At 35.9% G+C, this 14,223-nt stretch overlaps 1 protein-coding gene across 1 annotated transcript in view; it reads left to right on the top strand.

Annotated features, from left to right (window-relative positions):
- The window catches only part of MNAT1 (MNAT1 component of CDK activating kinase), a 197,978-nt gene that overhangs the window by 49,701 nt on the left and 134,054 nt on the right, over positions 1–14,223 (top strand). The window contains exon 4 of the mRNA XM_061156934.1: positions 6,030–6,133. Within this exon, the coding sequence (XP_061012917.1) occupies positions 6,030–6,133 (104 nt within the window). The remainder of the gene's footprint in view (positions 1–6,029; positions 6,134–14,223) is intronic.

Below are 14,223 nucleotides of genomic sequence, written 5' to 3'. Positions count from 1 at the left end.
GAGCTATTTCAGATCCTCAAGGATGATGCTGTGAAAGTGCTGCACTCAATATGCCAGAAAATTTGGAAAACTCAGCAGTGGCCACAGGATTGGAAAAGGTCAGTTTTCATTCTAGTCCCAAAGAAAGGCAATGCCAAAGAATGCTCAAACTACTGCACAACTGCACTCATCTCACACGCTAGTAAAGCAATGCTCAAAATTCTCCAAGTCAGGCTTCAATAGTACCTGAACCGTGAACTTCCAGATGTTCAAGCTGGTTTTAGAAAAGGCAGAGGGAAAAAAAAAAAAAGAAAAGGCAAAGGAACCAGAGATCAAATTGCCATCATCCGCTGGATCATCGAAAAAGCAAAGGCGTTCCTGAAAAACATCTATTTTTGCTTTATTGACAATGCAAAGCCTTTAACTGTGTGGATCATAAGAAGCTGTGGAAAATTCTGAAGGAAATGAGAATATCAGACCACCTGACCTGCCTCTTGAGAAATCTGTGTGCAGGTCAGGAAGCAACAGCACTGGACATGGAACAACAGACTAGTTCCAAATAAAAGGAGTACGTCAAGGCTATATATTGTCACCCTGCTTGTTTAACGTATATGCAGAGTACATCATGAGAAATGCTGGGCTGCATGAAGCAGAAGCTGGGATCAAGATTGCTGGGAGAAATATCAATAACCTCAGATATGCAGATGACACCACCCTTATGCCATAAAGTGAAGAAGAACTAAAGAGCCTCTTGATGAAAGTGAAAGAGGAGAGTGACAACGTTGGCTTAAAGCTCAACATTCAGAAAACTAAGATCATGGCATCCGATCCCATCACCTCATGGCAAATAGATGAGGAAACAGTGGAAACAGTGACAGACTTTATTTTCTTGGGCTCCAAAATCTCTGCAGATGGCAACTGCAGCCATGAAATTAAAAGACACTTGCTCCTTGGCAGTAAAGTTATGACAAACCTAGACAGCATATTAAAAAGCAGAGACATTACTTTGCTAACAAAGGTCCATCTAGTCAAAGATATGGTTTTTCCAGTAGTCATGTATGGATGTGAGAGTTGAACTATAAAGAAAGCTGAGCACCGAAGAATTGATGGTTTTGAACTGTGCTGTTGGAGAAGACTCTTGGACTTCTTGGAATTGACGGTCCCTTGGATTGCAAGGAGTTTCAACAAGTCCATCTTAAAGGAGATCAATCCAGAGTTTTCAAAGAAAGGACTGATGCTCAAGCAGAATCTCTCAGTCACCTGATGCGAAGAACACACTCATTGGTAAAGACCCTGATGCTGGGAAAGATTGAAGGCGAGAGGGGAAGGGGACGACAGAGGATGAGATGATTGGATGGCATCATTGTAACAGTGGACATGAGTTTGAGTAAACTCTGAGAGTTGGTGATGGACAGGGAGGCCTGGCGTGCTGCAGTCCATAGGGTCGCAAAGAGTTGGACACGACTGAGAGACTAAACTGAACTGAACAGAACTTACCGTCTAACCACCAGGGAAGAACAAACTTAGAGTAGGTAGTAACAGAGAGAGATAGTTAAAAGGGACGTTTTAGAGCTAGAGTATTTGAGTGAATAATTTCATGGAAGAAGTGAGTTAAGAAAGAGTAGGCTAGGATGAATTGCAGTATTCTGACCTTGAGCAGTTGTATGGTATTAATCTGGAAAATAACAGTGGGAGAACTGGCATTATTTTTTTCACTGTTTTGTTGGGTGGAGAGTATGGAAATGAGGGAAAGACCAGGTTCAACCCTTTTAAGTTTTGTTAGGGTGTGACTCCCACCACTTACTTAAGTGTCATTGTTCTGATTGCTATGGTATAAATAAAAGTTTTTTTTTTTTAATTTCCTTTTAAAACCTTGTTTCAGTAGCTGTTTATTTTGTGTCTTATTCATTCTTTTAAGGATAATTAGTTAGATGTTTGTGATATCTGTATTGGAGCTCTCTGTGTTAATCAATAGCATAGTTTTCACAACACTTGGGACAGGTATTTTAATCTATTTTGCATATGGAGAGGAGGCACAGAGAGTGTAACTGTTGTTCTGGAGATCACATTGCTAATATATAATGTAACCAGACTTTGAACATAGGTTTTCCTAACTCCCAGAGCCCATGAAAGTACTTGATAGTCTCAGAGACTAGTTAATAGCCTGAGTCTAGAATATGGAGTGCTGATTAGTAGTAGAAGAGTGGGAGAAGACAAAAATCTATATTTTCGAGCTATAATTTTGAAGGATCTTAAAGAAGTTTGGTAGGAAGGAAGACAGGAAGGTGCTGTAGAGGTTAGAGTGAAAAGAATAGAGTTGGTAGGATGGCTAAGGAGTCAGTGTTTGAGGATTTATAAATTGGGGATCAGTTACTGTTATAGAAATTCATTATGAACCTTTGAATATGATGAATATAAAAATGTTTAGAACACTAGAATTTTGAGTAGTGGCATAAAAAAATTACAGTAGAAGGGGGCACATATGAAGATGGACTTTCTTATAGCTTTGACAATGGGCCCTTTTCTGTGGTTATGACAATCTAAACATAAAAATTCTTGTTCCTTTTGGCCTAAGGGATTATCTCAAAAGTTTGTCCTTAGTTTCATAATAAATATATTATTCTTTTGGTTAGGGTATTTTTGTTTTAAAAGGGTGAGAAAGTCCTAAGGGCTTTAATTATGAATTCTGGATTCCAAAAAGACTGCAGAATTGCACTTAAATAACATTAAATCTTTTAGAAAATACAGTAGGTTTTTTGTTGGCTTTTAATACTTGACTAAACACAGGTCAACATCTGAGCTAAGCCAGTAACCAGGATAGATAAAAGACCAAATAATTGTTATAGAAAATTCTTTTCTTTCTTTAAAGCTCTTATACCAGTCTGATTCATTGTATCATGAATGAGACTCGCCTCATCTGATGTTTTCAAAACTGTAATCCACTTTTAGTGTTTTTCTCTCTCTTTTTGTTTTTTAAAGAAAGAGATTTGTATTACTTATGATTATGATTTGCATCTATTATATTGCCATTACCTTTGCTTTCTAAATTAAAAAAATGAAATAAATTGGTTATTTGAGTTTCATTAAAATTCATAAAAATTTTAATAAGCATAAAATAGAAATTATCTATAACAGATCAGTTTTACTTAGAATTTAACTTTACTGTTTCTAATTTCTATTTAATGAGAAGTTTTAATCAGCCCATTGTCCAACTTGGTGATAAATTGTAATTTTTTTTTAAATTGCTCTAAATATTCTAATAAAGTTCTACATAGGATATCAATTTGATTAACTTAACTTCTCATACCATAAGAAACAAAGATTACTTTTTCCCTGTAGTTTCTCATTTGCTTACTTTGCCTTTCTAAATAATTCAGTTTTATAATTATAAAGGTCATTTAAATCAATCTGTATTTATAAAGATAATTATAAATATAAGATTGATTTCTTATTTTAGTTTTTTGAGATGTGATTGATATGCGATATTATATTAGTTTCAGGTGTACAGCTTAGTGATTCCATATTTTTATGTATTATGAAGTGATCATGGCAGTAAGACCAGTTATCATCCATTACTATAGAAAGTAATTACAGTATTATTAACTATACACACTCCAGTACTCTTACCTGGAAAATCCCATGGATGGAGGAGCATGGTAGGTTACAGTCCATGGGGTCGCAAAGAGTTGGACACGACTGAGCGACTTCACTTCACTGACTGTGTTCCCTATGTACATTATATCCCTGTGACGTATAACTTATTTTGCACTGAAGTTTGTACCTCTTTATCCACTTTACCTGTTCTGTCTGTCTCTCCTATACCTGTATTGGTTTATTTTTTTCCTCTTGTAATATTTCAGCAAGCATTTCTTGAGCTCTTAGCAGATGAGATGTTTCTTTTTTTAGTAGATTTTATTTTTTAGAGCAGTTTTAGATACACAGAAAAATTAAATGAAACATGCAGAGAGTTCCCTTATACCTCTTGTACGTCACATACACACAGACTCCGCCACTATCTGCATACTCACCTGAATTACAAATTTGTTATAATCAGCGAACCTACATTGACATATTGTTATCTCGCAAGGTCTATAGTTTACATCAGGGTTTACTCTTGATGTACATTTTATGGGTTTGGATAACTATATAATGACATGTATCCTCCATTGTAGTTTTGTACAGAATAGTTTTACTACCCTGAAACTCCTCTGTGTTCTGCTTATTTGTCCCTTCTTCTCCTCAGTCCTTGGCAACCACTGATCTTTTTACTGTCTCTGTAGATTTGCTTTTTTTAGGGTGTTGGTTGAAATCATACAGTGTGTAGCCTTATCAGTTGCCTTAGTAATACACATTTAAGTTTCCTCTATGTCTTTTCATGGTTTGATGCGCTGTGCTCAGTGATGTCTGACTCTTTGTGACCCCATGGACTGTATCCCGCCAGGCTCCTCTGTCCATGGGATTTTCCAGGCAGGAATACTGGAGTGGGTTGCCATTCCTCCTCTGGGGGATCTTCCTGACCCAGAGATTGAACCTGCATCTTTGGCATCTCCTGTATTGGCAGGCAGATTCTTTACCACTGCACCATCTGGGCTAACCCTTTGATAGCTTATTATTATTTGGTGCTTAATAATATCTCATTGTCTGGCTATACTCTAGTTTATTTATCTACTCAGATGACTGAAGGACATCTTGGTTGTTTCAGCAGTGATGAATAAAGTTGCTGTAAACATTCATTTGCAGGCTTTTGTGTGGACATGGTTATTAACTCCTTTGGAGAAATACCAAGGAGTGTAGTTGCAGGCATTGTATGTTGTCTTATCATACTTGTTATTGTATGATAAGAGTATGTCTCATTTTGTAAGAAACTCTCAAATTGCCTTCCAAAGTGCTATGCCATTTTGCATTCCCACTGCAGTTTATGAGTGTTCCTGTTGCTCCACATCCTTGCCAGCATTTGATGTCATCCTGTAGGAGCATGGATTAAAGCAGATTATTTAGGGTAGATCAAACCTGCTTATAGGTCAAGCTAGAGGAAGCAGTTGTAAGTAATTGGAGGAGGAATCGAAGGGCTAATAATAGAAGCATAAAGATTAGAGAAATCCAAGGGAGATCTGAATTGAATTATGGAATAGGAGAGACAGTGATGAGGAGGACCCTTCTTCAGATGAGCTTATATTAACACTGAAAGGGGTATGGCAGTGGGTAGTACTTTAAAATATGAATTTATATTCATACAAATAAAAAACATTTTTTTGTTCAGAGTTATAATAACCTTTAAATTTGCGTATGTAAACTTAGAAGGGAGCGAGGCATTTATAATTAAAATCACTTTGAATTAGAATTTTAAAAAGATAGTTCTAACTTACGGAAAGTTTATCTTCCTTCTGATCTTCCTTCTGAACATGTTTCAGTGGCTTCTCTTACTCACTATTTCAGTCTTCAGTTTTGGAGCCAGATTATCCTTTACCTTCCCTGTTAGGTTTCTACTCTTATATATTTCATACTTTTCCAGATCTAGACTGTATGGGAAATGATTCAGTCTTATGTCCAGCTATGTTGAAGATTAGAATAAAACCTGTTTTTGTTGGATAGTATTTTTTACTCCTTTGGATAATTTTTCTGTTTTTGGAGCTTAGATTCTTTTCAGTATTGATTCTGACTAGTGTAGTAGATTTCAGGCTTACTTTTTTATTTAAAAAATTTAAGCAATCTTTTTTATACTTTTAAAGTTAAAATGGGCAATATAAAATTCAAATCCACTGTGACTATGGCAAGCACATAACATAGATTTTTTAAAGAGTATTCAGGTCTTTAGATAGTCTGTGTGATAGTCTGACAGTCTTTCCTTATATTTGGTTCAGAAAATCATAGTTGCTGAACTAGAACTAGTTTCTGTAAAGTAGGTGGTCAGTAAAAAGACACAAATGGAGCTGAAAGGAAGGACAACCTGATGAACTAAGAAATCATTGTGATGGATATTTGGTTTTTATTATCTTTGCAAGATGCATGTTGAAACTGTATTTCATGTCACTGTTTCTTTTCTCATGCAGTTTTCAACTTGACCAACAATGTGGATTTGGACAATACCAAAAAGAAAATGGAGATATACCAAAAGGAAAACAAAGATGTCATTCAGAAAAATAAGTTAAAGCTGGTTGGTGCCAAGTATTTTCTTCTTCTTTTGTATTAGAAACTAATGCTTCTACCTGATCCTTTAAAAAGCTTTTTCTAAACCTAGTTATATTTACAAAGAATTTAGCTGAAATTAAGGCCAGAAATACTAGTATATTTATATAAGCATATAGGTATGAGGCACACATTACTATAGCAAAAACAGTTTTGATGGCATTAGTAAAATATATTCTATAAAAAATAAAATATATTCGATAAAGGAAAAATAATTGTATGCACGCAGAGATTTAATTATCTAACTTATACAGTTTAGCTGTCATTTCTTCAGTGTAGTTTGGGCTTCTAGTTTTGGGGAAAGCGAGATAATTGTTTTTAAGGTGCTGTACCAGGAATTTGTAATCATTGGTAAAAATGATATAGGTATGTTTGGATTACATAACTTGAATGTTTGGATTACATAGCTTATATTTTCATCTTGTACTTAGAAAGATTTACTTGTTATAGTCTTCAAGTGTTTCATTAAGGCACTTCTTTCCTGCAATAAAACTCTTGAGGAATTGACATTTTATTCTGTTCATATCCACCCTGGCTTCCTTAGAAAGGTGTCTCATTTCTGAGAGCATCAGTATGCTATAAAAATTACTCTCTTTGCCCAGTAGCCTTCTCTGGGTACATCAGAAGATACATGCACAATAGGTATGCCTGGGTAACTTGGTGCATTAACTCTGTTTAACTTAATAAGGTTGTTCTTTTCAAGTGAGTGCTTTTTTCGTTTATAGTTTTAAGCTAGAAAATAATACTGAGAGTTTAAATGAAAGAATGATCTAATTTTAGGCTGGTTATATTATTTTAAAGTAGGAATTTCTAATTAATGAAAACTTTATAATGATAGGTTATTGAATACAGTTGACCCTTGAACAACACAGGTTTGAATTGTGCAGGTCCACTTAACACCTGGATTATTTTCAATAGTAAATACTACTATACCACATGTTGAGAGATTGAATCCTTGGTTGCAGAACCTCAGACACAGAGGGAACTGCTGATAAGGAGTGCAGACTAAACTATACATGAATTTTCAACTGTGCCAAGGACCAGCATGCCTGATACCCCATTTGTATAGTGATCAACCTGTACTTTGTTTAATGCATGTTAGAGTGACCACATTTATTCTTCATGTTAGCGTTTAGCATCTGGATCTGTTATAACTTAGTGTTTTGGTCAGTAATTCATTATCATTTATTAATTGATCATTCTATGATGAGCATTTTATTTATTAGTGATACGTAGCTATTTGGTGTTGGCATAAATACAGACATAGGACCATTTTTTAAGATGGTGCAAGTTCATGTGTATCAGTAACTATGGTGTCTTTGGGTAGAGCCCAGTTCTGAAGTGGCCCAAGGAATGTGGACTATATGAATGATGCTTTTACTATCCAGAGGTAGCAACTTGCCTTTAATATCTTTGTGAATGTTGAAGTCTCACTGTTCCAACAACAGCAGAATTGTATCAAAAAAGGGAAAAAACTCAATCTCTTGTATAATTAGGCACATAAGATGACCCGTTTCTGACAGAGAAACTATTACTGGGTTTACTGTGGAAGCTGAAGCTGCAACACTTTGGCCAACTGATATGAAGAGCCAACTCATTGGAAAAGATCTTGATGCTGGAAAAGTTTGAGGGCAGAAGGAGGAGTGGGTGACAAAGGATGAGGTGGTTGCATGTTGTCATTGACTCAATGGACATGAGTTTGAGCAAACTCTGGGAGATAGTGAAGGACAGGGAAGCCTGGCGTGCTGCAGTCCATGGGGTCACAAAGAGTCAGACATGGCTTGCCGACTAAACAACAGCAGCAGCAACAACAAAAACAGCAACATACATTTCAAAATAATCACCATTAGAAGTCAAGTTACCATTATGGTTGTATGGTTACCATCATGATACAAAGATACTGTATTTTTGTTGACTATATTCCCCCACAGTGGGAATTTCGTACCTGTGACTTATTTATTTTGTAAATGGAAGTTCATACTTAAATCTTTCTCACCTATTTCTTTCATTCCCCATCCCCCTTCCCCCCAGCAACCTCCTGTTTGTTCTCTGTTTCTCTGAGTGTTTTGTTATTTTTGGTTACTTGTTTTGTTTTTTTGATTCCAAATATAAGTGAAATCATACAGTATTTGTCTTTCTTTGACTTTTTTAATTTTAGCATAGTACCATCTAGGTCAATCCAAATAGCAAGATTTCATTCTTTTTTGTTAGTGTCTGAGTAATGTTTGATTTTGTATATTACATCTTTTTTTATCCATTCTCCTGTTGATGGGTACTTGAGGTGCTTCTGTTATCTGGCTTATTTAAATAATGCAGAAATGAATGTTGAGGTGCATATATCTTTTCAAATAAGTGTTTTGCTTTTCTTTGGATAAGAACCCAGAATTGCTTGATTGTATTGTAGTTCTATTTCTAATTTTTTGAGGAACCTTCTTGTTTTCCGTAGTGCCTGCACCAATTTACATTCCTAGGGTCCCCTTCTCTCCACATCCTTTCCAACGTTTGTTATTTGTTGTCTTTTTGATGATGACCATTCTGACAGATGTGAGGTGATATTTCATTGGTTAGTAATTAAAGCTCAACATTCAGAAAACTAAGGTCATGGCATCCGGTTCCATCACTTCATGGCAAATAGATGGGGAAACAGTGGAAACAATGGCTGACTTTATTTTTCTGGGCTCCAAAATCACTGTGGATGGTGATTGCAGCCATGAAATTAAAAGTCGCTTGCTCCTTGGAAGGAAAGTTATGACCAACCTAGACAGCATATTAAAAAGCAGAGACATTACTTTGCTAACAAAGGTCCGTCTAGTCAAGGCTGTGGTTTTTCCAGTGGTCATGTGTGGATGTGAGAGTTGGACTATAAAGAAAGCTGAGCGCAGAAGAATTGATGCTTTTGAACTGTGGTGTTGGAGAAGACTCTTGAGAGTCCCTTGGACTGCAAGGAGATCCAGCCAGTCCATTCTAAAGGAGATCAGTCCTGGTGTTCATTGGAGGGCCTAATGTTGAAGCTGAAACTCCAATACTTTGGCCACCTGATGCAAAGAGCTGACTCATTTGAAAAGACCCTGATGCTGGGAAAGATTGAAGGCAGGAGGAGAAGGGGACAACAGAGGATGATATGGTTGGATGGCATCACCAACACAATGGACATGGGTTTGGGTGGACTCTGGGAGTTGGTGATGGACAGGGAGGCCTGGCGTGCTGCAGTTCACGGGGTCGCAAAGAATCGGACTGAGTGACTGAACTGAACTGAACTGATGGTTAGTGATGTTAAGCAATTTTTCCTATGCCTTTAGGCCATCTGTGTATCTTCTGGAAAAATGTCTCTTCAGGTTCTTTGCCCATTTTTTAATCAGATTATTTGTTTTTTGATGTTGAGTTCTATGAGTTTTTTTTTTTATATTTTGGGCATTAACTTCTTATCAGATTTATTGTTTGCTACCCATGCTACCCGTTTGACGTGGGTAGATGTCAAAGAGCATGCTACCCATGTTGTCTTGTAAGAGTTTTATGGTTTCAGGTCTTACACTTAATTCTTAAATAATCCCTTTTGAGTTTATTTTTGTCGATGGTGTGAGAAAATAGTCCTGTTTAATTCTTTCACGTGTAGCTGTCTAGTTTTTCCAACACCATTTATTGAAGAGGCTTTTTCTTGTTGTATATTCTTGCCTCCTTTGTCATGGATTAATTGCCCATATAAGTGGGTTTACTTCTGGGCTCTCTATTCTATTCCGCATTGATCTCTGTGTCTGTTTTTGTACTAGTACTTTGTTTTTTTAAAGACTGTGTTTTTGTATTGTAGTTTGAAATCAGGTAGTATGATACTTTGAGCTTTGTTGTTCTTTTTCAAGATTGTTTAGGCTATTCAAGGTCTTTTATGTTGCCAAACACACAAAAAATTATTCTATTTCTGTAAAAATTGTGGTTGGTATTTTGATAGGGATTGCACTGAATTTGTAGATTGTGTTGGGGTAGTATGGCCATTTTAATACTATTAATTCTTCATGAGCAGAGTATATCTTTCCATTTGTTTGTGTTGTCTTCAGTTTCTTTTGTCAGTGTCTTACAGTTTTCTCTTTATAGGTCTTTTACTTCCTTAGATTACTTCCTAGGTAATTTATTCTTTTTGATGCAGGTGTAAATGAGATTCTTTTCTCTTTCTGATAGTTTGTTGTTAGTGTATAGAAATGCAGCAGATTTTTATAGATTAATTTTTTATCCTGCAAGTTTACTGAATTCATCAGTGAGTTCTAATAGGTTTTTTGGTGGCATGTTTAGAATTTTGTATATATAGTATCATGCCATCTTCAAATATTGACAGTTTTTCTTCTTCCTTTCCAGTTGGAATTCTTTTTCTTTTTTGTTTGATTGCTGTGGCTAGGACTTCCAATACAGTACTTCCAATACTTTTTAAAATAAAAGTGGCAAGAGTGAGCATCCTTGTCTTGTTCCTGATCTTAGAGGAAATGCTTTCAGCTTTTCACTGTTGAGTATAATATTAGTTATGGGCTTGTCATATTTGGCCTTTATTGTTTTATGTTCATTCTGTGCCCCCTTTGTTTAGAGTTTTATCATAAACGAATGTTGAATTTTATCAAAATCCCTTTTTACATCTACTGGGATGACTATATGCTTTTTATTTTTCAATTTATAAATGTGGTATGTCACATTGATTGATTTGTGGGTATTGAACCATCCTTGCATTCTTGGTATAAATCCCACATGATTATGGTATATGATCCTTTTAATGTATTGTTGAATTTGGTTTTGCTAATATTTTGTTGAATAGTTTTGCATCTATGTTCATCTTAACTGACCTTTTTCATCTTCTCTCCTACCTATTTCTCCTATTATGTTCTTTACCTAAGTTATTCAGGCCATATCTGGTTAGTCTTCATATACTGTTTTTTAAAAAACTTTATTAGAAATTGAAGCATAATTGTTCTACAGTGTGCCGGTTTCTGCTGTATAATAACAAGTCATAATTGGAAAGAGTGTATATGTCAATGCTACTTTCTTATTTGTTCTACCAAATATATGATGTTTGTTTTTCTGACTTATTTCACTGTGTAGAGTAGGCTCTAGCTTCATCCACCTCATTAGAACTGACTCAAATTTGATGCTTTTTATGGCTGAGTAATATTCTATTGTATATATGTACCATATTTTCTTTAGCCTTTCATCTGTTGATGCATATCTGGCTTGCTTCCCAGTCCTGACTATTGTAAATAGTGCTGCAATGAACATTGTGGGTGTATGTGTCTTTTGAATTGTGGTTTTCTCAGGTTATATGCCCAGTAGTGGAATTGCTGGGTCATATGGTAGTTTTATTCTTAGTTTGTTAAGGAATCTCCATACTGTTCTCCATAGTGGCTGTATCAATTTACATTTCCACTAACAGTGCAGTAGGGTTCTCTTTTCTCCACGTCTTCTCCAGCCATTATTGTTTGTAGTTTTTTGATGATGGCCATTCTGATTGGTGTGGCTTCCCTGGTGGCTCAGTCAGTAAAGAGTGTGCCTGCAATGTGGGTGACTTGGATTCAATCCCTGGATTGGGAAGATCCCCTGGAGAAAGAAATGACTACCCACTCCAGTTTTCTTGCCTGGAGAATTCTATGGACAGAGGAGCCTAGTGGGCTGCAGTTCATGGGGTCACAAAGAGTCGGACACAACTGAGTGACTTAACGCTTTCACTTTCATTCTGAGTGGTGTGAGATGATACCTCATTGTAGTTCTGATCTGCATTTCTCCAATAATGAATGATGTTGAGCATCTTTTCAGGTGTTTATTGGCCATCTATATGTCGTCTTCGGGGAATCATATACTTTTGGTAGTCTTTCCTTATGGTCTTTCAAACCTAGTTCCTCCTCTTAATTATAGTATTATTACTTTACATAGTATTCATTATTTCTTACTTGAGTTATTGAAATATTCATCTGAGTCTTCCTGTCTTCAGTCTTTAACCCCAGTGTTCTGTATTCTTCACTGCTTCTAGTCATCTTTCTAAATTCTTTGTCTTACCAGTTGCCTTAGTATGGCATAAATGCACCCCTTAGTATGGTATGGTCAATTCTCCATCATCTGCCTTTTGCGGGCCTCTCCAGCTTTGTCAAGAGCTTTCCCCAACTTCATACTTAATGACTTGGTCATACCAAGCATTCTAGCTTGATCGTGTCTTTGTACCTTTGTTTTCTCTGCCTAAATGACTCTTCCACTCTGCAGTGGGGTTAAATACCTACTGTTTGAAACCTGCTCAGCCTTCATGTATTACTTACCTAGGGCTGTTAAAACAAATTACCCAAAACTGGTGATTTCTAACAATGAAATTTGTCTCTTATAGGAACAGGCTTCTGTAAGCTAGAAGTCTCAAGTCAAGGTGTCATCAGGTCATGGTCTCTCTGAAAGCTCTAGGGAGGAGTCTTTGTTTCTTTTAGCATCTTTGGCACCACTCTGATCTCTGCCTCTAACTTCCCATGGCCTTCTCCCTGTGTGTCTGTATCCAAGTTTCCAGTATTACCTATCTTAACTTGGTTACATATGCAAAGACCCTATTGCCAAATAAGGTCACATTATGGTTGCCATGGGTTAAGTACTTCAACATGTATTTTGGGGGCACACATTCAACCCATAACACTCTGTGAAATCTTTTCTAACTCTACCTGTCCTCCATCATAGCATGGGGAATTAACCACTCCATTAATTTTGCCTCCACCATACTCTGTGTAAACCTATCACTTGTTTGACTTATTGCTGATATAACACTGTTTTATTTTGAGACATCCTTTTCTGCTTATGAACCTACTGTCTAGTAATTCACTTTTCCAGCCTTCATATCTTACCCCCTAACTTTGTACATTTATTCCTAGTTTTTTTAGATCAAGTTTGAATTTTCTTCTCCACTGGGTGCCTGAGTTAGAATAGCAATCTCAGTAATAGAGGTTTTTAAAATTATAGGGGAGAAATGCTACTTGAACTTAGCAACTGACTTAATTTAAGGGGGTTGGGGTTGAGGGAGAAGAAGTAATAAAGATGACTTTGAGGTTTCAATTTGAGTTGACCGAGAGGTGGGTGTGCAATTAGCAGAAATCAGGAATACAGGAGGGTGATCAGCTTTGGGAAACCAAATGCTGAACTTAATTTTGGATATACTGAGTTTGAATTATAAGGGAAATATTTTTTTCATTTGGGAGTCTTGTTTATTTCTGGGAGTTTATCTAATTTGTGAATTGATATAATCTTAACAGAGATTAACAATATGTAAATATTATTTTACATAAAAATATACTTTTCTGTGAGGTATCTGTTAATTCATGTTAGTGATTCCAAAACATATTATACTGTCTCCCTCTATTCTGTATTTGCCTCAAGGTGCCATAAATTCTCAGTATTATTTTGAATTAAAAAAAGGTATTGCATTTTTAAGAGCAGCAGTCAAGGATTTAAAATAAAGCCATTAAGATATTACTGTATTTCTCATTCATAAAACTTAAAGAACAGAGCCGGTATAATACTGCTTTTAAATATGACTTAGGGTTGGAATAAATTTCAGAGTCTGGAAGTATTTAATATTTCTAAGAAACTTCATAAAAGGGAAGTAATGTAGGACTGTAGTTCATTCTCTCTACATATTAGCTTTGGATTTTGAATTTTTTAGTCCACAGAGAGGGACGACCCTTGAAATTTATATGCTTGTGTTAGAAAATAACTTCAGTTTTTCATAACTTACCTTAAATGAATGCTGTTTGGAACTCAGGCATCAGAAAGACTTATTTTAACTTGGGGTAAAGATGCTAAGTACTATGATAACTTTTCATTATCTTATGTATTTTGAAAATTGTTTCTATTAAATGAACCAGTCTTTTATATGGAGTGTTTCAATTAATAGTTCTATATGGAGATGATCTGTTTGTTGTTGTTGGGTTTTTGTTTTGCTTTCTTTGTTTAATCTAAATAAAGTCGTCTTAAGCAGTTTCCACATTTCTGCAGCTGGGATAAGTGTACTTTGTTTAGATTTCATTTAGTGCTAGATGTCATTCTCTTTAATAGTAACATGTC

Source organism: Dama dama, chromosome 12 (assembly GCF_033118175.1).
Source record: "Dama dama isolate Ldn47 chromosome 12, ASM3311817v1, whole genome shotgun sequence".
In the NCBI taxonomy this organism is placed as follows: Eukaryota; Metazoa; Chordata; class Mammalia; order Artiodactyla; family Cervidae; genus Dama; species Dama dama.
The sequence above is the reverse complement of the archived record's forward strand: the minus strand, read 5'-3'. Positions and strand labels throughout refer to the sequence as shown.